The 20,782-nt window shown below is 41.9% G+C and overlaps 3 protein-coding genes across 3 annotated transcripts in view; 1 reads left to right on the top strand and 2 right to left on the bottom strand.

Moving 5' to 3' along the window:
• Nucleotides 1-13,564, top strand: part of LOC135508374 (gastrula zinc finger protein XlCGF57.1-like) — a 39,067-nt gene extending 25,503 nt beyond the window's left edge. Inside the window, exon 4 of the mRNA XM_064928514.1 lies at nt 13,327-13,564. Coding sequence (XP_064784586.1) covers nt 13,327-13,403 — 77 coding nt within the window. The 3' untranslated portion in view covers nt 13,404-13,564. The remainder of the gene's footprint in view (nt 1-13,326) is intronic.
• Nucleotides 10,429-13,145, bottom strand: LOC135508376 (transcription factor Adf-1-like). The gene is made up of 2 exons (XM_064928515.1): nt 12,751-13,145; nt 10,429-11,786 (listed from the first exon to the last, which is right to left on the bottom strand). The coding sequence occupies exons 1-2, from the start codon at nt 12,881-12,883 to the stop codon at nt 11,323-11,325; spliced, it is 597 nt and encodes a 198-aa protein (XP_064784587.1). The 5' UTR covers nt 12,884-13,145; the 3' UTR covers nt 10,429-11,322.
• heatr4 (HEAT repeat containing 4) lies at nt 13,544-20,476 on the bottom strand. The gene is given in 18 exon segments (XM_064927018.1): nt 13,544-13,598; nt 13,600-13,673; nt 13,911-13,972; nt 14,154-14,307; nt 14,396-14,474; nt 14,686-14,875; nt 15,051-15,120; nt 15,300-15,480; nt 15,569-15,687; nt 15,813-15,917; nt 16,070-16,239; nt 16,476-16,652; nt 18,203-18,346; nt 18,537-18,740; nt 18,813-18,971; nt 19,063-19,250; nt 19,446-20,224; nt 20,471-20,476. Coding segments are annotated over 18 exon segments (2,916 nt in total).
• Nucleotides 20,477-20,782: the final 306 nt, after the last annotated feature.

The following is a 20,782-nucleotide window of genomic DNA, read 5'->3' as shown; positions in this document are numbered from 1 at the left end:
TCATTGGTCTATTATAATAAGATCACATTGTGACATGTGGGCCAAAAGGTCCATCCTACCTGAACAGGCTGAAATTCCAGACAATTTCTTCAAAGGACTCTTGTACAAAAACGGCATTATCATAATTTTCACAATTTCAGTGTTATATCGACCTCACAGTGGTGGAAAAAGTACCCAATAGACATACTTGAGTAAAAGTAAAGATACTTTAAAAGAAAATGACTCAAGTAAAAATTAAAGTTGCCCAGGACAATCCTACTTCAGTAAGAGTAAAAGTATTCGGTTTTAAATGTACTTAAGTATCAACAGTAAATGTAATCGCAAAAAACTACTTTAACAAAATTAAGTATTCATTTCTAATTCCTTTAATTTAGCAAACCAGATGGCATGATATTGGAGGTTACATTTTTTTTACAGATAGCCAGGAGCACACTTCAACACACCATCCTTTACAAACAAAGCATTTGTGTTTAGTGAGTCTGCCAGATCAGAGGCAGTAGGGATGACTGGGACGTGAATTAGACCATTTTCCTGTCCTGCTAAGCATTCAAAATGTAATTAGTACTTTTGGGTGTCAGGGAAAATGTATGGAGTAAAAAAAATATATTTTCTTTAGGAATGTAGTGGAGTATAAATAGTCAAGTACAGATACCCACCAAAACTACTTAAGGGGTACTTTAAAGTAGTTTTACACCACTGCGACCTCTGTGGAAATGTCATGAATAAAAATGTGGAAATCACGTTAACAGAACTGCCGATTTTAATGGTGAAACTGCCACATCAATTTCACCCCCCCCCCTCCAAACCTGCCCCCAGGGATGACATTCCACTGGTGATAGAACAGCAGATCAATTCAGCAATAAGACCCGAGGAGGTGTGGTATATGGCCAATATACCACAGCTAAGGGATGATCTTACGCCCGACTCAGCGCAGAGTGTCTGGATACAGCCCTTAGCCGTGATATATTGGCCATATACCACAAACCCCAGAGGTGCCTTATCGCTATTATAAACTGGTTATCAACCACAATGTAATTTTCTGTCATACCAGTGGTATGTTTTAAGCAATAAGGCCCCAGGAGGTGTGGTACATTGGCCATATACCACTAAATCCCAAGGTGCCTTATTGCTATTAGAAACTGGATACCAACATAATTAGAGTAGTAAAAATGCATACAGTGGAAGTCAGAAGTTTACATACACCTTAGCCAAATACATTTAAACTCAGTTTTCACAATTCCTGACATTTAATCCTAATAGAATTTCCCTGTTTTAGGATCACCACTTTATTTTAAGATTGTGAAATGTCAGAATAATAGTAGAGATTTATTTCAGCTATTATTTCTTTCATCACATCACATTCCTAGTGGGTCAGAAGTTTACATACACTGAATTAGTATTTGGTAGCATTGCCTTTTAAATTGTTTAACTAGGATCACATGTTTCAGGTAGCCTCCCATAAACTTCCCACAATAAGTTGGGTGAATTTCAGCCCATTCCTCCTGACAGAGCTGGTGTAACTGAGTCGGCTTTGAAGGCCTCCTTGCTCACACGCTTTTTTTGTTCTGCCCACAAGTGTTCTATGGGATTGAGATCAGGGCTTTGTGATGGCCACTCCAATACCTTGACTTTGTTGTCCTTAACCATTTTGCCACAACTTTGGAAGTATGCTTGTCCCTTTTTCAGGACCCTGTCTTTCAAAGATAATTTGTAAATATTCAAATAACTTAACAGATCTTCACTGTAAAAGCTTGTTCAATGAACCATAAACAATTAATGAACATGCACCTGTGGAATGGTCGTTAAGACGCTTTCAGACGGTAGGCAATTAAGGTCACAGTTATGAAAACTGACTCTGAACAACACCAAAAGAAAGATGCCCAGGGTCCCTGCTCATCTGCATGAACGTGCCATAGGCATGCTGCAAGGTGGCATGAGGACTGCAGATGTGGCCAGGGCAATTAATTGCTATGCCCATACTGTGAGACGCCTAAGACGGTGCTACAGGGAGAAGAGCAGAACGTCCTCGCAGTGGCAGACCGCGTGTAACAACACCTGCACAGGATCGGTACATCCGAACATCACACCTGCGGGACAGGTACAGGATGGCAACAACAACTGCCCAAGTTTCACCAGGAACGCACAATCCCTCCATCAGTGCTCAGACTGTCCACAATAGGCTGAGAGAGGCTGGACGGAGTGCTTGTAGGCCTGTTGTAAGGCAGGTCCTCACCAGACATCACCGGCAACAACATCGCCTATGGGCACAAACCCACCGTCACTGGAGCAGTCAGGACTGGCAGAAAGTGCTCTTTACTGACGAGTCGCGGTTTTGTCTCACTGGGGGTGATGGTCGGATTTGCGTTTATCATCGAAGGAATGAGCGTTACACCGAGGCCTGTACTCTGGAGCGGGATCGATTTGGAGGTGGAGGGTCTGTCGTGTCACAGCATCATCGGACTGAGCTTGTTGTCATTGCAGGCAATCACAACACTGTGCGTTACAGAGAAGACAACCACCTCCCTCGTGGTACCCTTCCTGCAGGCTCATCCTGACATGCTCATCCTGACATGACCCTCCAGCATGACAATGCCACCAGCCATACTTCTCGTTCTGTGCGTGATTTCCTGCAAGACAGGAATGTCAATGTTCTGCCATGGCCAGCGACGAGCCTGGATCTCAATCCCATTGAGCACGTCTGGGACCTGTTGGTTCGGAGGGTGAGGGCAAGGGCCATTACCCCCCCAGAAATGTCCGGGAACTTGCATTTGCCTTGGAAGAGTGGGGCACCATCTCACAGCAAGGACTGGCAAATCTGGTGCAGTCCATGAGGAGGAGATGCACTGCAGTACCTAATGCAGCTGGTGGCCACACCAGATACTGACTGTTACTTTTGATTTTGACCCCCCCCCCCCCCTGTTCAGGGACACATAATTCCTACCGCAAGCTCTGAACCTTGACACCGGATCATCCCAGCTAGCAAGCTGCTATCCGAGTGGCTACTCCTGGCTAACATCTCTGTCCCGAAGCAAGCACAAGCTAGCCTCGAGCTAGGCCCATCTCCCAGCTCGCCAAAGAGGTCCAGCAGTCAATTATTGGGCTACAATACCTCTTTTGCCAATTGGCAACGTCGGATGCCCATCTGTTAGCCCCGGCCCGCTAGCTGTCTGAATCGCCGTGTCTCCAGATCGCCTAGCATAGTAGCAACTACAGCTCCTTGACTCATCTAGTGCTACTCATTGGACCCTATGATCACTCGGCTACACATGCCTCTCCCTAAAGTCAATGTGCCTTGTCTATTGCTGTTTTGGTTAGTGATGATTATCTTATTTCACTGTAGAGCCCCCAGCCCTGCCCAACATGCCTGAGAGAGCCCTTTTATTCCACCCCCCCACACATGCGGTGACCTCACCTGGCTTAACTGGTGTCTCTAGAGACAAAACCTCTCATTGTCACTCAATGCCTTGGTTTACCTCCACTGTACTCATATCCTACCATACCCTTGTCTGTACATTATGCCTTGAATCTATTCTTCCACGCCCAGAAATATGCTCCTTTTACTTTCGGTTCCAAACGCACTAGACTACCAGTTCTTATAGCCTTTAGCCATACCCTTATCCTACTCCTCCTATGTTCCTCTGGTGATTTAGAGGTTAATCCAGGCCCTGCAGCGCCTAGCTCCTCTTCCATTCTCCCGGCGCTCTCATTTGTTGACTTCTGTAACTGTAAAAGCCCTAGTTTCATGCATGTTAACATTAGAAGCCTCCTCCCTAAGTTTGTTTTATTCACTGCTTTAGCACACTCCACCAACCCTAATGCCCTTGCAGTGTCTGAATCATGGCTTAGGAAGGCCACCAAAAATCCTGAAATTTCCATCCCTAACTATAACATCGTCCGACAAGATAGAACTGCCAAAGGGGGCGGAGTTGCAATCTCCTGCAGAGATTCCCTGCAGAGTCCTGTCATAATATCCAGGTCTATACCCAAACAGTTCGAGCTTCCACTTTCAAAAATCCACCTTTCCAGAAATAAGTCTCTCACCATTGCCGCTTGTTATAGATCCCCTTCAGCCCCCAGCTGTGCCCTGGACACCATATGTGAATTGATTGTCCCCCATCAACCTTCATACTGTTAGGTGACCTAAACTGGGATATGCACCCCGTCCATCTTACAATCAAAGCTAGATTCCCTCAATCTCAAACAAATTATTAAGGAACCTACCGGGTACAACCCTAAATCTGTAACCATAGGCACCCTCATAGATATCCTGTCCAACTTGTCCTCTAAATACACCTCTGCTGTCTTCAATCAGGATCTCAGCAATTACTGCTGAGAAAAAAGCCAAGTTAACAAACAGATCACTGACCATTTAGAATCCCACCGTACCTTCTCCACTATGCAATCTGTAATTATTTCGCAACTATGGCCTATTTATTGCCGTACCTCCCTTATCCTACCTCATTTGTACACATTGTGTGTAGACTTTTTCTATTGACTGTGTCATGATGTTTGCCAGTGGGTAGGGTTATGACAGTCATAAATACCTATTTCCCCCTTTTTCCTCTCTCTACCCTACTGATATTACATTTGCAAAACCCTTGGTTAACATAGATTCTGGTAATCCGACCAATGAACAATGCGGTGGTACTTAATGAATATGATGTCAGTTCGGTTGTCATCTGAGACATTCTCATCAATGATAAGATGACAAACTCTACAGTGGATAGTCTACACATCAGAGTTATCGGATTCACTTGGAATTGTTGTTCAATTTAAATGTTTGAATATGAAATGATTCGTGATGGGATGAAATGTGATTTTAGCTTCTAAAATGTGAGATTTGGGTTTTCATAAGATAGGGCTCTGCTCAATCAGTGGCCCGCCCCTGTGAAGGGACAATGGCTAGAAAACTTTTTAAACACCCCTTCCTCTCCCTTCCTATATAAAGCCTTGCCGACAATATAACCTATTCAGAGGATGTGAGGACGACGGTCTGATGTCAGAATGGTTCAGATAATAACTACAGAACGAAGCCAACATCAGCGTGAGCTTTGGTTGCGAATGGTATGAACTTTGAACTCTTATTCACTACAGAAGTGATACCTCCTAGCCGTTGAGATAGCAAACGCAGGTTAGGAAGGAACAGACAAGAGTATCCCGTCTACCACACAACGACGTTACTACAACGTATCTAATTTACCAGCAGAGACATTCTTCAAAGGACTCGGTTGGGCAACACGGTCTTCCATCTACCACCAACCTACCGACGCGCAGCTCAGAGTAAATATTTATTGCATTTTCCTTTTCCAAATGGGCGGTAATTTAGAATGCATAAGATACTGTATTTACGATAGAACAGCTTCGCCCTTTGTTCCTCAGTCTTCCCGCTCTTTCACTCAAACCCAGCCCCTTTTCTTTTGTGTAACCAGCTGTCATATCTGTTCCGTCCGCTATGGACATTTTCCTTTATGACGTAATTTGTAATCAAGTTATGATTGAATTATGTGCATGTGTAATTCTGTGTGATTAATTAAGTATTTAGTAATTATAAACCAAATTTTGTATTGCTGATCCAACTTGTTAGCCAGGGTTCGTACAGATAACCAAGAATTTACAACTTTCAGATGAGACTGAATTAAGATTACGATTAATATTGACTGCTATTGATGTAAAATATTACTAGGTCTTTAAGAGTTTATTTGGAAGATAACAGCTCTAAATATTATTTTGTGGTGCCCCGACTCTCTAGTTAATTACATTTACATGATTAGCTCAATCAGGTAATATTAATTACGGAGAAATTATTTTATAGAATAGCATGTCATATCACTTAATCCGGCATAGCCAAAGACACGATAACTGTATGTTTGTTTATTACATGTGTATCTCTGTGTTTGTGTCGCACTGCTTTGCTTTATCTTGGCCAGGTCGCAGTTGTAAATGACAACTTGTTCTCAACTAGCCTACCTGGTTAAAAAATCTGTTTTTTGAGCTGGTCATGGGTCCACCTCAGCCACATTCAAGGTCCTAAACGATATCCTAACCGCCATCGATAAAAGACAGTACTTTGCAGCCGTCTTCATCGACCTGGCCAAGGCTTTCGACTATCAATCACCACATTCTTATCGGCAGACTCAATAGCCCTGGTTTCTCAAATTACTGCCTCGCCTGGTTCACCAACTACTTCTCAGACAGAGTTCAGTGTGTGAAATCGGAGGGCCTGTTGTCCGGACCTCTGGCGGTGACAGAGGGCTCAATTCTCAGATGGACTCTTCTCGGTATATATCAATTTTGTTGCCGGTGATTCTCTGATCCACCTCTACTCAGACAACATCATTCTGTATACATCTGGCCCTTCTTTGGACACTGTGTTAACAAACCTCCAAACATACCCTTGTAAAACTGACTATCCTACTGATCCTTGACTTCACCGATGTCATTTACAAAATAGCCTCCAACACTCTACTCAGCAAACTGGATGTAGTCTATCACAATGCCATCCGTTTTGTCACCAAAGCCCCATGTACTACCCAACACTGTGACTTGTATGCTCTCATTGGCTGGCCCTCACTACATAGTCGATGCCAAACCCACTGGATCCAGGTCATCTATAAGTCTTTGCTAGGTAAAGCCGCGCCTTATCTCAACTCACTGGTCACCATAGCAACACACAGGCACTCCAGCAGGTATATTTCACTTCCAGTTCTCTGATGCCAATGACTGGTACGAATTGCAAAAATCACTGAAGCTGGAGTCTTATATCTCCCTCTCTAACTTTAAGCATCAGCTGTCAGAGCAGCTTACTGATCACTGTACCTGTACACAGCCAATCTGTAAATAGCCCACCCAACTACCTCCTCCCCATATTGTTATTTATCCTCTTGCTCTTTTGCACCCCAGTATCTCTACTTGCACATCTTCATCTGCACATCCATCACTCCAGTGTTAATGCTAAATTGTAATTATTTCACCTCTATGGCCTATTTATTGCCTTACCTCCCTACTCTTCTACATTTGCACACACTGTACATATATTTTTATATTGTTACTGACTATACACTTATGTGTAACTCTGTTGTTTTTGTCACACTGCTTTGCTTTATCTTGGCCAGGTTGCTGTTGTGAATGAGAACTTGTTCTCAAGTGTCCTACCTGGTGAAATAAAAAATATATTTGATTTGTTATTCACATGTCTGGAACTTGTTCAGTTTGTCTCAGTTGTTGAATCTTATGTTCATACAAATATTTACACATGTTATGTCTGCTGAAAATAAAAGCAGTTGGCAGGACGTTTCTTTTTTTGCTGAGTGTACAGCTGAAGTCGGAAGTTTACATACACCTTAGCCAAATACATTTAAACTCAGTTTTTCACAATTCCTGACATTAAATCATTGTAAAAAAAATCCCTTTCTTAGGTCAGTTAGGATCACCACTGTATTTTAATAATGTATAATTTGCAAATAAATTGGTCACATGGTGTTTATACTTGCATACTATTGTTTGTACAGATGAACGTGGTACCTTCAGGCATTTGGAAATTGCTCCCAAGGATGAACCAGACTTGTGGAGGTCTTTGCTGATTTCTTTAGATTTTTCCCATGTCAAGCAAGGAGGCACTGAGTTTGAAGGTAGGCCTTGAAATACATCCACAATTGACTCAAATAATGTCAATTAGCCTATCAGAAGCTTCTAAAGCCATGACATTTTCTCAAATTTTCCTAGCTGTTTAAAGGCACAGTCAACTTATTGTATGTAAACTTCTGACCCACTGGAATTGTAAGTGAAATAATCTGCCTGTAAACAATTGTTGGAAAAATGACTTGTGTCGTGCACAAAGTTATGTCCTCACCAACTTGACAAAACTATAGTTTGTTAACAAATTTGTAGAGTGGTTTAAAAACGAGTTTTAATGACTCCAACCTAAGTGTATGTAAACGACAACTGTATGTATGCATAGAGTTCTAGTCAAACGTTTGGACACCTCATTCAGTGGTTTTTCTTTATTTATTTCCTACAATATATAATAGTGAAGACATCAAAACTATTAAATGTATTAACCAAAAAAGTGTTAAACATTCTTCAAAGTTGCCTTAATGACAGTTTTGTACACTTGCCATTGTCTCAACCTGCTTCACCTGGAATGCATTTCCAACAGTCTTGAAGGAGTTCCCACATATGCTGAGCACTTGTTGGTTGCTTTTCCTTCACTCTGCGGTCCAACTCATCCCAAACCATCTCAATTGGGTTGTCGGGTGATTGATTGTGGAGGCCAGGTCATATGATGCAGCACTCCATCACTCTCCTTCTAATCATTACACAGCCTGGAAGTGTGTTGGATCATTGTCTTGTTGAAAAACAAATGGTAGTCCCACTAAGCGCAAACAAGATTATTGCTGCAGAATGCTGTGGTAGCCATGCTGGTTAAGTGTGCCTTGAATTCTAAATAAATCAGTGTTACCAGAAAAGCACCATCGCACCCCCACCTCCATGCTTCACGGTGGGAACCACACAGCTGCAGATCATCTGTTCACCTACTCTGCATCTCACAAAGACATGACGGTTGGAACTAAAAATCTCATATTTGGACTCATCAGACCAAAGGACAGATTTCCACCAGTCTAATATCCATTGCTTGTATTTCTTGGCCCAAGCAAGTCTCTTCTTATTATTGATGTCCTTTAGTAGTGGTTTATTTGCAGCAATTTGACCATGAAGGCCTGATTCACGCAGCCTCTCCTAAACAGTTGATGTTAAGAGGGTCTGTTACTGTTACTATTTATTTGGGCTGCAATCTGAGGTGCAGTTAACTCTAATGAACTTAACCTTGGTGGCAGAGGTAACTCTGGGTCTTCCATTCCTGTGGCGGTCCTCATGAGAGCCAGTTTCATCATAGCGCTTGATGGTTTTGCGATAGCACCTGAAGAAATGTTCAAAGTTAATGTTTTAACGTAATTGACTGTCGTTTCTCTTAAATTATGAGCTGTTCTTTCTATAATATGGACTTAGTCCTATTTTGTAAAAGAACATCTTCTGTAAACCACCCCTACCTTGTCAAAACACAAATGACTCAAACTCATTAAGGAAAGAAATTCCACAAATGAATTTAAGGCACACCTGTTAATTGAAATGCATTCCAGGTGACCACCTCATGAACCTGGTTGATTGAAGGCTAGGAGTGTGCAAAGCTGTCAAAGGGTGGCTACTTTGAAGAATCTTAAATATAACATATTTGGATTTGTTTTACTTATTTTTTGGTTACTACATGAATCCCTATGTGTTATTTTATAGTTTTGTCTTCACTATTATTATTATTATTATTATACAATATAGGAAATAGTAAAACAAAAACCCTGAAATGAGTAGGTGTCCAAACTTTTGACTGGTACTGTACATCACACAAGAATGATATTTATGGATTATACGACATTTCTCTTTCGTAAACCCAATATTTTATGACTAAACCCACCCGCCCGGCAGAAATAATGGGTTAGGAGTCAACCTGCGCAAATCAAACTGAATAATTGAAAGCGAATGGAAGAAACATTTTACATTTGTCATTTAGCAGATGCTCTTATCCAGAGTGAGTTAAGTGCTTTGCTCAAGGGCACATCAAATTATTTTTCACATAGCTCAGGGATTTGAACCAGCAAACTTTTGTTTACTGGCACAACACTCTTAACCCCTAGGCTACCTGCTGCCAGACTGTATATTGTGTGGTGTGCAAAACAAACGGAACGATATTGAGAACAGAGGGATGGTGAGATGTGTAGAAAAATGAAGTGACAGAAGGAAAACATTCATATCTTTTGGATCAGGCAAGTGGAACAAGTGCCGTTCTTTGAAACCAAACATTAGTTTAAATTAGCACAGAAGGGAAGAGAAAACATCCCTTTGTTTGACATTTCTTGTGTCAAACATGATTTTTTACACAGGCACTAACTAGTTAGCCTCAATGGAAAAGTAATTGGCGCCACACTCATATGTTGGTGGGATTTCACAGTATTGAAATTGGAACTAAGAGTGTTTTGATATGACATTTAAGTAGAACTGGAGTCAGCATAATTATCCTTTAAACAACTCATGTGCACCTAGTTTTGATTTGCAAAAGGCTACGTGGAACATGACATGCTCTGCTGTGGCAGCGGATCAAAACCATTACTGCTTATTCATTTGCAGGTAGTTAAGTTAGTCAAATGCTTAATGACTACAAAGATTAAAATACTCCAAGAGCTGAAGTTACATGTTGGCCGAAAGCCCTCAAAACACTGCCTTTGTCAGTTACCTGTAGCATATGGGCAATTCCACATTGATGTGGACACGCCGATGTTTCACTTTATAATGCATGTGATGCAAAGTTAAACCACAACTCTATGCACAAGGACTACTTAATGTCCACTGAAAATGTTACAAAAACACATGACAGCACAGTCATTTTCTTACCAAACTTTACATTTGCAGTGGAAATTAATGGTTTAACTTTTCAATGATTTTTATTTGACAGACATTTAAGTTTTAAAAAATTGCATACATAACTTGCTTGACATACAGAATCAACATCTTAGTGAAAATGGGGCAGCATTTAACCACAACTTTTATTAAGCTCAATAACATTCTAAAATGCATGAATGAAACAGCCAACTTCAAAAAGTAAAGACAAAATATAAATTGTCAAAAGAGCAACTATTGCACTAGCATGGAGAACATTTACTCAACTGTTTTTATTTTTACAACCAGACTAAAGTATTACAGGAGCAAACAAAATCCATACCTGTATGCATAGCCACAGGAAGTAGTGGTGCTGAAGCACCCCCTAAGAAAATAAAAGTAGTGAACTGGGCCTTTACTCGTACTTAGCCCCCACCCCCAAACATCATCTCTTGGCTATGCCTGTATGAATGTGACCAGAGGTGACACTAAACAGACCAACATTGTTACAATATTTTTTACAAATAAAATTCTAAGTAACAAACCATCTCCATGTGTTCGTATATATAATACATGTATAAAGGGTCTTGGCTAAAAGCAGCCCTTTCCACATATTAGGAGAAAGAAAACATTTTAAACAAAAAGTAATGTTTCTAGCTTAGCCCGGTTAAGTACTACAGCCCCCTCCTGTCTATCACTACCACACTGAAACATCACCAGTGGGCTCAAACTTGGAAGGTTTGTGTGTGGAGGGGGGTGAGGGGTTCCAAAGAAGCACTATTGGACACTTTCTCAAGGTAACTAAATGGAAATTGATCAAATGTATTTCCAACAAAATGTTCTGTCTTAAGAAAGTCCCAACTCGTTGATACAAAATATATTTACTGTACAGTTAGGCTAGTCGGTGTCCTCAAATTCAGCATCATGGAGAAGTTGGTGAAATTTCAGCTTAATTGCACACTTTTTCCTGTAAGGTAACCGCTTGAGGTGAGGGAGTAGGCTCATGAAAAACATCTCATCCTCATTGTCTCCTTGTCCAGCTGTTTGCCAGGAATCTTTCCATGTCATCTCATGTAAGTTGTCCAAAGGTGGTGACATCTTGGTATCAACCACACTTCCATCTAGATCAATCAGGACGTCAGAGGTGCTAGTTGTGTCATCTTTTCCATCATCAAACTCCTCTGTGCTATTGCTGCCGCCAGTTCCTCTACCTCGCTGTATGTATGGGATCAGAAATGCCATTAACTCACTATATCTCCATTTTTTTAGGGCCTTCCCTGTGGCACCACGGATCCGATCTGCTTTCACTTTCCTTGTGAACACATCCCTCAGGTTTCTCCATTTCTTTCGGGCATCTTCCTCTGGAACATAAAAAGAGGATATCCAAGTTGACAGTAGTCTCTCTTCTGTTCTTAAACTTTCCCTTATGGCTATACCAGTGCTTTATGCATGGTCATTTGGATGAGCCATGTGTTCCCACAAACGTAGTCTTCCAATTTGTTCACCACCTCCTCTAAGTATTTGGTTAGTTGAAACATAGTATTTTGTTCTGCCCAACTGCAACCTTCCACTTAGCCCAGCTTGGATATGGGTTAAAGATGAGGGATAGGGATGGTGTTGGACTAACCACGCAAATTCATAAACAGCTGGGATGCGTAAAAGCCCCCATCTCTATAGTGTAGAATTATGTTTTCACTGGATAAAATGGCTTGCACTGCTCTAGCTATGAGTCTTACGCCAATGTTGACATAGTTAAATCATTGGATTATATTCTTATACTAACACTGACCGAATCATCGTTAAACAGCTGGTGTAGCAGCCAACATTTTTGTTGGCATTACACTTGTGGTGCAAATCACGAGTGCCCACTCAACTGGTTCACCTTAGGTAGAAAGTTAATGAGTTAGCTAGCTAACGTTAACTAGTAAACGAACCGTGACACACTGCCCCCTGTGGTTAACTAACTTCACACCGTATATTGACCACGGCAATCAGCATTACTAAGCAATCAACAACGTAGCCAACTATTCCAATGCAATTAGCAAGACAATAAAGAACGTTGAACAGTTGAGGGTCGCAAACAATTAAACTAACCAGGCAAACAGTAGCTAGCTAGCATAGCCCTGGAAGTTAAACCCAGTGTGAACAATGTTGTTCGCTAGAAAATATAGCAAGCTAGTCTACACAAGTCAGATGTATCAAACGTAATAACTAACGTTAGCGAAGAACAAGTTTAGCTAGTAACGTTAACATTATTACTCACGTTAACTTAGCTAGCTAGCCAACATGTATGCTAATGTTCTTAGCTAGTTAATCAGACCATACCTTTCAGTCCCAGTTGTTTACCCACAGCCTTCCATGCATCCGATTTTTTTATCGGGTCTCTATATGAAGTCAAAGTTGAGTTATATAATTCTGGGTAGTCTGAAACCGCGGATATGATTCTTTCTGCAGCCATCCCAAGACTATCTAGTTAGTTATCTAGCTAACCAGGGGCTGGTAGCCAGACCACTGTGACGCCAGCAAGAAGAACTAAGCACTTCCGGGTCAGGGTCACGGATTTTTGTAATTCTTTAGAATGAGTCCTGTCCTGAACATCCTGTATATGCACAATAATCGATGGGCTATATACTGTATTTAAATCTAGAGTTTACACACAGTTGTTGCTTCTATTATTGTGGCCCTTAATCTGTGGAATACCGGCACTGTACATTGTGTCGTAGTCTTTGTGGTGTCCATTCTACTAAGGATCACTGTATATCCTCCAGAATCTACATACACAAGCTCATCACAACTATGTGTGTGGCACTGTAATGTGCAATATGCATGTTCCAAATATGCATATCAGAGTCATAATCTGACCTACAGTATTTCCCACATATATGTTGTTCTCTCTTTCAGAACAATGGTATAGCTCAGCTCCTGGCCTAGGTGACCGGTGGAACAACTGCAAACAGGTTCTGCAGAGGAGGAGCTAGCAGCACAGCTCCATCAATAACATCACTACCTGACAGTAAATCAACCCCTTCACAATCCCTTACAACTACATAATCCCCCAATACTACTAAAGCAAACATTACTCAACAAATACTGTATTTATTTTATGCGGCCATGGTTATTAAATATTATCTTCATTTTCTTGGAGTGCTGAAGTTTCTCCACTGTCACACGATGGAGTGCTGATGATCTTGATAAGCAGATGAGGATTTGTTGACAGGGCTTGATTCAAGCGTGCATTTAGAGGAGGACTACAGAGAAAGGGGGAGTTCTGTTCATTTACAACATCAACCTTAACAGTTTGTTTTTATCCTGGTTATGATTTATTCATGTCATTTGTAAAATACATATTTGTTTTGTAAGTAATTGCTTGTATTAATAGTAGCTGTTCGTTTTATATAATAAATCAATTTAGCTTAAAATAAAGTGTACATTTCAAACTGGTTTGTTCTCTAGTTCTGCAACAAGACTAGGAACTCAGGGAATACCTGAGTCACAGAGGAATCTGAGGAGTGAGTCGGCCTTACTGTGGAAGGGCAATGTTTAATTCCTAGAAAAAGACAATGCCCACAATGGTTTCATGTTACCTTTTTCAAAAATGATATTCATCACAGTCAGAAAGCTGCATATACTGTAACTGCAGGAAATAAGAAGGCTCTAATTCACTGCACATCAAGATTTACATTAAATATTTAACTCAGCTTAACACACCGTAGTAGTCCGTCACTCACTTTTGTAGCGTTCCTGCAGCAGCTGTGATATTGGTGTAGTGTCCGGCCGGCTCCCATTTACCAGATACTTCCTCTGTTGCTGGTACATGTTCTCCAGCTCCTCCATCAACAGCACTTTGTCTGTGATGATGCTCTTGGTGCATAGCCTCTGAACCTGCAAACCAGGAGGACGGAACTGATGGCCCTCAGTTTGCAACAAAAACACAAGTGCCTTTCCATGGCTAACTTTGAAACACATTTACCTGATCTTTGATTTTGTGGACCATGCCCCTGTCTCCATCAATACTGTAGCCATAGTTTTTGAGGAGCCCCTGTATATGCCTTGTAGACAAAAAACGTGTTTTTTGTTTTTAATGTTATGGCCATAGATAAACACTCATACCGGTAAAGCTAACACAGATGTGGCACGACATTATATCCCACTGGGCACACACTGATTAAATCAACTTTGTGATGTGGCACCAACGTGGAATAGACAATGAATTGACGTCTGTGCCCAGTGGGATGGATTTTGATCTGAACTCTGACTCACCTATGGACCTGGGGGTGGGGTTCCAGTACAAACCGTTCCTGTAGGAGGTTCTGCAGCTCTGGTCCCTTCACTTTAAGGATCTTTAGGGCCTGGCAGGCGGCGATGCGTACCTGGGGTTTCTCCTCATGATGTAAAGCCCAGAGGAGGTGGTCCTGGAGGGTCGGCGTGAGGCAACCTATCTTCCCTAAAGCTAACAAACAATTGCAGTGCCTCGACACGTTCACACATCTGCTTTCTGACACTAAACTTATACTGTATATTTATATACACTATCACAGAAAGTTGCATATCTAGTGCAGTTGCAGTTTCACACTGTCATTACAAAATCCACTCTGTTGGCCAGTGGTCATCACCATGCTGCTTACCACTGATTGCAACAACTTTAACCTCCCATGCTGGGTCATTCTGTGTTAGCTGAATCAGCTGATTCAAGACCTAAAACCAAAAAGTAAAGAGGGATTTTTTTCACCTGAAGACCATAGCCTATCTATATTGAAGTGTTATTGCCAAAGAAGACGTGGTTTATAGGAGATATTGGCATGAGTATTCGGCACAGGACGAAGTCGAGACAAACATTTTATGCAAACTGCTGCCTATCCTCAATCCTTTCTCACCATGCTGTACTTCATAATTAGAGCTGCAGCAGTCAGACAGGCCTGTTTCCTCACGGCCACAAAGTTGTCATTGAAACATTTCAGGAAGGGTGGCAGCAGCTTGGCAGTCATGATCTGTAGATGAGCTATGAGGATGAGAGCCTCCACCCTCCAGGAGGCAGGACCTTCCTCAAGCTTCATTCTGAAACAGCCAATGGGTGAGGTTTTAGGAAAAGAGTGAGATGGTCTCTAATCAGCTCATTGGTGATCACCAAATGCCAGTCTGGTACCTCAGCTCGTTGTGCACATCTCTTCCCATTCCTAGTTTCCCCAGGGCCTGGGCTGCAGCCTGCTTCACGTTACCACTCCAGTCATTCCACATCAGGTAGATCAACTTGTTTGCAAGGTCCTACAAAATATAATTTCTAATGAGTACATAATCACATATCAATATCATAATTTAGGTTTGATTTGAGACACCAAATAAATCACAGAATTAGGGGCTCAAGAAATCTATGAGATTGCAAGAGACACCTTATTAATTGGTCCTTTCAATTGGGAGATAGCGTTGCAAGCCAAGAGTCTGGTCCTCCAGTTGGCACAATTCAACTCCTCAGCCAGCAGAGAGCGAACTAGAGTCTAAAGAAAAATGTTAACCCCAGAAAAAGGACATATCAGATATCATGGATTTGTGATTAAACAGAAGAACACAGGCTAATAGTGCTTGCCCCAATGACTGGGTATATCATTTAGTTGAAGCAATTTAAGGGGAACAAATTTGAGTTACGCACTGTCTTGCTACTGATGCTGGCAAGTAGAGCGGCTGACTGTTTATTATCTGTGTGAACCTCACTGACAAAGTGCTGGGAGAGAAGTCTCTGAATGACTGGCCGACTGTAATCCCCCTCCACGGCCAGGCACTGTGCTGCCACCCAGCTGTCTGCACCTACACCTGCAGAGTCTGACACAAAACACTACTTTTAATTTGATGTCAGTGAAATGCAATTCATCCTGAATAATAAACCCATACCTAAGTTATTTACTTAAAGTATTGGCGTTACATTTACGGTTTATGTTCCATTCAGATGTGAGTATTCACACAGACAGTATGGTCTTAGAACATAGTTGCACCTCATGTTTTTCCCTAAGGTATATGTCCCTACAATGTACTCCAAAATCAATACAACCTGACCTAACCTTGATATAGTGCATTGCGGAGGATTACGCGGGCTCGGGAGTCTGGCGTCCCCATGGCGTACTGGCACACTGCTGCTGCCATCTGAACTCTCTTCACAGGGTCGTCCAGAGCCAGGAGAAGAAGAGGCTGGAGCTCCTGAGGAACTGGCTGGATGTCCCACACACGGCCATACTGACCTGGGGGGAGTTTCCCAAAAACAAGTGCTATGTATGTTTTGTCCTTGTCCACTATATGTGTACATAAAGTTGAAGTCGGAAGTTTACATACACTTAGGTTGGAGTCATTAAAATTAGTTTTTCAACCACAAATTTCTTGTTAATAAACAAACTCTAGTTTTGGCAAGTCGGTTAGGACATCTACTTTGTGCATGACACAAGTATTTTTTTCCAACAATTGTTTACAGACAGATTACTTCACTTATAATTCACTGTATCACAATTCCAGTGGGTCAGAAGTTTACATACACCAAGTTGACTGTGCCTTTAAACAGCTTGGAAAATTCCCGAAAATGATGGCATGGCTTTAGAAGCTTCTGATAGGCTAATTGACATAATTTGAGTCAATTGGAGGTGTACCTGTGGATGTATTTCAAGGCCGACCTTCAAACCCAGTGCCTCTTTGCTTGACATCATGGGAAAATCAAAAGAAATCAGCCAAGACCTCAGAAAAAAATTGTAGACCTCCACAAGTGTGGTTCATCCTTGGGAGCAATTTCCAAAAGTTTGAAGGCACCACGTTCATCTGTACAAACAATAGTACGCAAGTATAAACACCATGGGACCACGCAGCCGTCATACCGCTCAGGAAGGAGATGCATTCTGTCTCCTAGAGATGAACATACTTTGGTGCGAAAAGTGCAAATAAATCCCAGAACAACAGCAAAGGACCTTGTGAAGATGTTGGAGAAAACAGGTACAAAAGTATCTATTTCCACAGTAAAATGAGTCCTATATCGACATAACCTGAAAGGCCACTCAGCAAGGAAGAAGCCACTGCTCCAAAACCGCCATAAAAAAGCCAGACTACGGTTTGCAACTGAACATGGGGACAAAGATTGTACTTTTTGGAGAAAAACTGTTTGGCCATAATGACCACTTATGTTTGGAGGAAAAAGGGGGAGGCTTGCAAGATGAAGAACATCATCCCAACTGTGAAGCACGGGGATGGCATCATCAGGTTGTGGGGGTGCTTTTCTGCAGGAGGGACTGGTGCACTTCACAAAATAGATGGCATCATGAGGAGGAAAATGATGTAGCTATATTGAAGCAACATCGCAAGTCATCAGTCAGGAAGTTAAAAGCTTGGTCGCAAATGGGTCTTCCAAATGGACAATGACCCCCAAGCATACTTCCAATGTTGTGGCAAAATGGCTTAAGGACAACAAAGTTAAAGTATTGGAGTGGCCATCACAAAGCCCTAACCTCAATCCCATAGACAATTTGTGGGCAGAACTGAAAAAGTGTGTGCGAGCAAGGAGGCCTGCAAACCTGACTCAGTTACACCAGCTCTGTCAGGAGGAATGGGCCAAAATTCACCCAATTTATTGTGGGAAGCTTGTGGAAGGCTACCTGAAACGTTTGAACAAAAGTTAAACCATTTAAAGGCAAAGCCTACCAAATACTAATTGAGTGTATGTAAACATCCAACTTCAACTGTACTCACACACAATTACCAAAACAAATGAAAAAAGATGAGTTGAGAGATGACGCAATCTATTACATGTCACCTGCATCAGTGGGATGTTGCTTTTCCCTCGGTCTGTTCACTGCCCCTGATGCACAAGTGGCTATGGCTGACAGACGAACGTGGTAGTGCAGGTCTTTAAGGGCCCTCTTCAACCCTTCAATAGTCACACTCTGCCAGGTGATCTCTAGAACAGGAAGGAACAGCCTCCTCAGGTTAAAGACAAAAGTAGTTTTAATGAAGTAACAATATACAGTAACTTTGGAGTATATCCGGGCATGCTGTAGTGTAACGATGTGAAATAAATTAGGCTTAACAGCACAGTGATATTGACAAATGCTTAGAGAACATCAATATTGAATGACAAGGAGACCTACTGATCTTCCAGGCACTCCTCCATCCCTCCACTGCGTAACGTAAGGAGGAGAGCTCGGCCATAGGGTTGTAGTGGGGTTGCTGTCTGGGCACCTCTGTGTCCTTCCCGCTGTAGTCAGGAGGTCTCAGACCCAACTCTGTGGCATAGTCAGCAGTGGTAGGCAGGTCCACCCACCGCCGAGTGCCTTTCTCCACCCGTCGCATTCCTAACCAATGGAATTTTAATGAGTAAAATCGTGCTTTAACAGGGGTTGCATTTATTTGGTTAAAGCCCCAACCTTGTGTCTCATTGTGCATGGTTTCTGCTGAAGCCTTTGTCCACTTATCTGGACCACAGGGGAAAAAGTCTTGAAGGTTCTTTTGGTACTCTGAATTGTTGTCCATGATGATGCGATCGTGGTTCCGTGGATCTCGCTGATGTACCTGTTTGGCTATTCCTGCAACATGCAAAGTCAAGGAAATGTGATGTAGATCAATAACCAATATAGAAAATACTATTTCAGTTGCATGTGCATTGAGAAGTTGTACCAGAAAATATCTCCTGTTCAAAGTTATTCTCTGTGTGCAAGACATGGCTTCCAGCACGGGGGTTGAGGCTATCCTGAAGACGAGGAGGTTGAGGGGTTTCAATGTGCTTGACTGCTACAGTGTTGGCAGTCTGGTTCATACCCCCAGGCTCATCAGAACATGCAGGGGGAAGAGAGTAGCCCTGCACCCTGCAGCAGGTATGTCAAGTGAAAATAGAGATCAGTGATATAAAACTGTAAATACAAATTCTGATGATCAACACATTAATAGAAACTCACATAAAACAGTGTCTAATTCACTAAAGTCTATTTGTTTGAGGCGTAAAACTGACAGTGAAATCAATAATTCAACATTAAATATTACGGTAGGTTTTGTCTCCTTGCCTGTAGTATACTGGAAGAGGTGTCTCAGCCTTGCTGCTCTGAAGAGCCTGCTGCTTCTCAGTCTGCTTGTGGAGATCTTGGTAACTGCAGAAATCCTCCTCACACATGGGCTCCTCATTGACTAGATCTGTGGCGCTGGCTGAACCATACTGACTCCTCAGCAGTGACTGTAGCCGAGTCTTATTCTGGCACTGGTTTGGAATCTGTTGACTCACTATCCACTGGGCTGTGGTCTTGGTCAGCTTCTTTAGCACAAACTCATCCCAGTGGCAGCTCTTTAAACGGTCCTCCCTGCCTCCTGTAGATGCTTCCTCGAGACAATTGTAAACGTTAGAAACTCCTCGTAGTCCTGTCCTTTTAAAGGAATCCAAGAGCCCCCCCTGGTGGCTAGGTAGTGTAAAGGAGTCTTTGGCAGTCAATGGCGCAAGATGGGATATTTGTAATTCAGGGAGCATAGAGGGAGGGTCTCTGAAGCCTCTCTTCTTTGCAGGATCCTGAGGTGATTGATGAAGGGGGATACCTTTCATTGATTTTATCCCTGTGCTCTTTGGCTTGGGACTTGGTGCCAGAGGTCCAGAGGCACTGAAAAGCCAGTGGAAGTCAGCTTGACTGTAAGGTATACTGTCTGACCCCATCTCCCATATAACATCTTTGGAGAAGGTGAGACTGCAGGTGGCATTGTTGAGGAGTTGTCTGTAGAGCTGCTGGCCTTTCAGATTTTGTAGACAGCCCACCTTTGATTTGGTGCGTTTTACCAAATCCATGTTGCTTAATGTATCCTATTGGGGAACAAACCATTCATACATTTTTTTGTGTGAAATTCAAAAGGCCTCACATTGCTAGGTTCATATGTTGCTGAGTGAATAAAATACCATAAACGGATGCATAACATCTCTTTATAAGGAATAATGTAAATTGCTAGAATATTGTATCTTGAGCCTGCTAATCAGCCCACTTAAATTAGAAGTATAAGATGCATGTTTCATACCATAACATTTCAAACCATAAAAAGCCTAAACACTTACCTGCATATTTTGTTGTCTGTCCGTATGTATACCTGTTGTAGTAAACAGAATACTAGGTCTAAAATATATATCTATAATGTTATCTTCAACCTAGACATAATCCAGGAAGAACCACCACCTTCAATGCTGCTAACATGTATCAGCTGTTGACCATTAGTTGTCATGGCAACAAATCAGTTGAGAGTTTGCCAGGGATAGCTTTGTTGCTGTCTTTGTGATTGTAGCAACAATGTATCAACAACCAACAGATAATTTATGCTTATACAAAACACAGATGATTTTGTTAGATGCCTTAATATTAGGTCACTGCCA

The sequence above is a fragment of the Oncorhynchus masou genome, chromosome 21, assembly GCF_036934945.1.
Source record: "Oncorhynchus masou masou isolate Uvic2021 chromosome 21, UVic_Omas_1.1, whole genome shotgun sequence".
Classification (NCBI taxonomy): Eukaryota; Metazoa; Chordata; class Actinopteri; order Salmoniformes; family Salmonidae; genus Oncorhynchus; species Oncorhynchus masou.
This window is presented reverse-complemented; position numbering and strand designations above follow the sequence as displayed.

Coding starts and splice junctions, on each gene's coding strand:
- LOC135508376 (XM_064928515.1), bottom strand. CDS start 12,883: ATGGCTGCAGAAAGAATCATATCCGCGGTTTCAGACTACCCAGAATTA. Junction 11,787..12,750: donor TAAACAACTGGGACTGAAAG/GTATGGTCTGAT, acceptor TTTATGTTCCAG/AGGAAGATGCCCGAAAGAAA.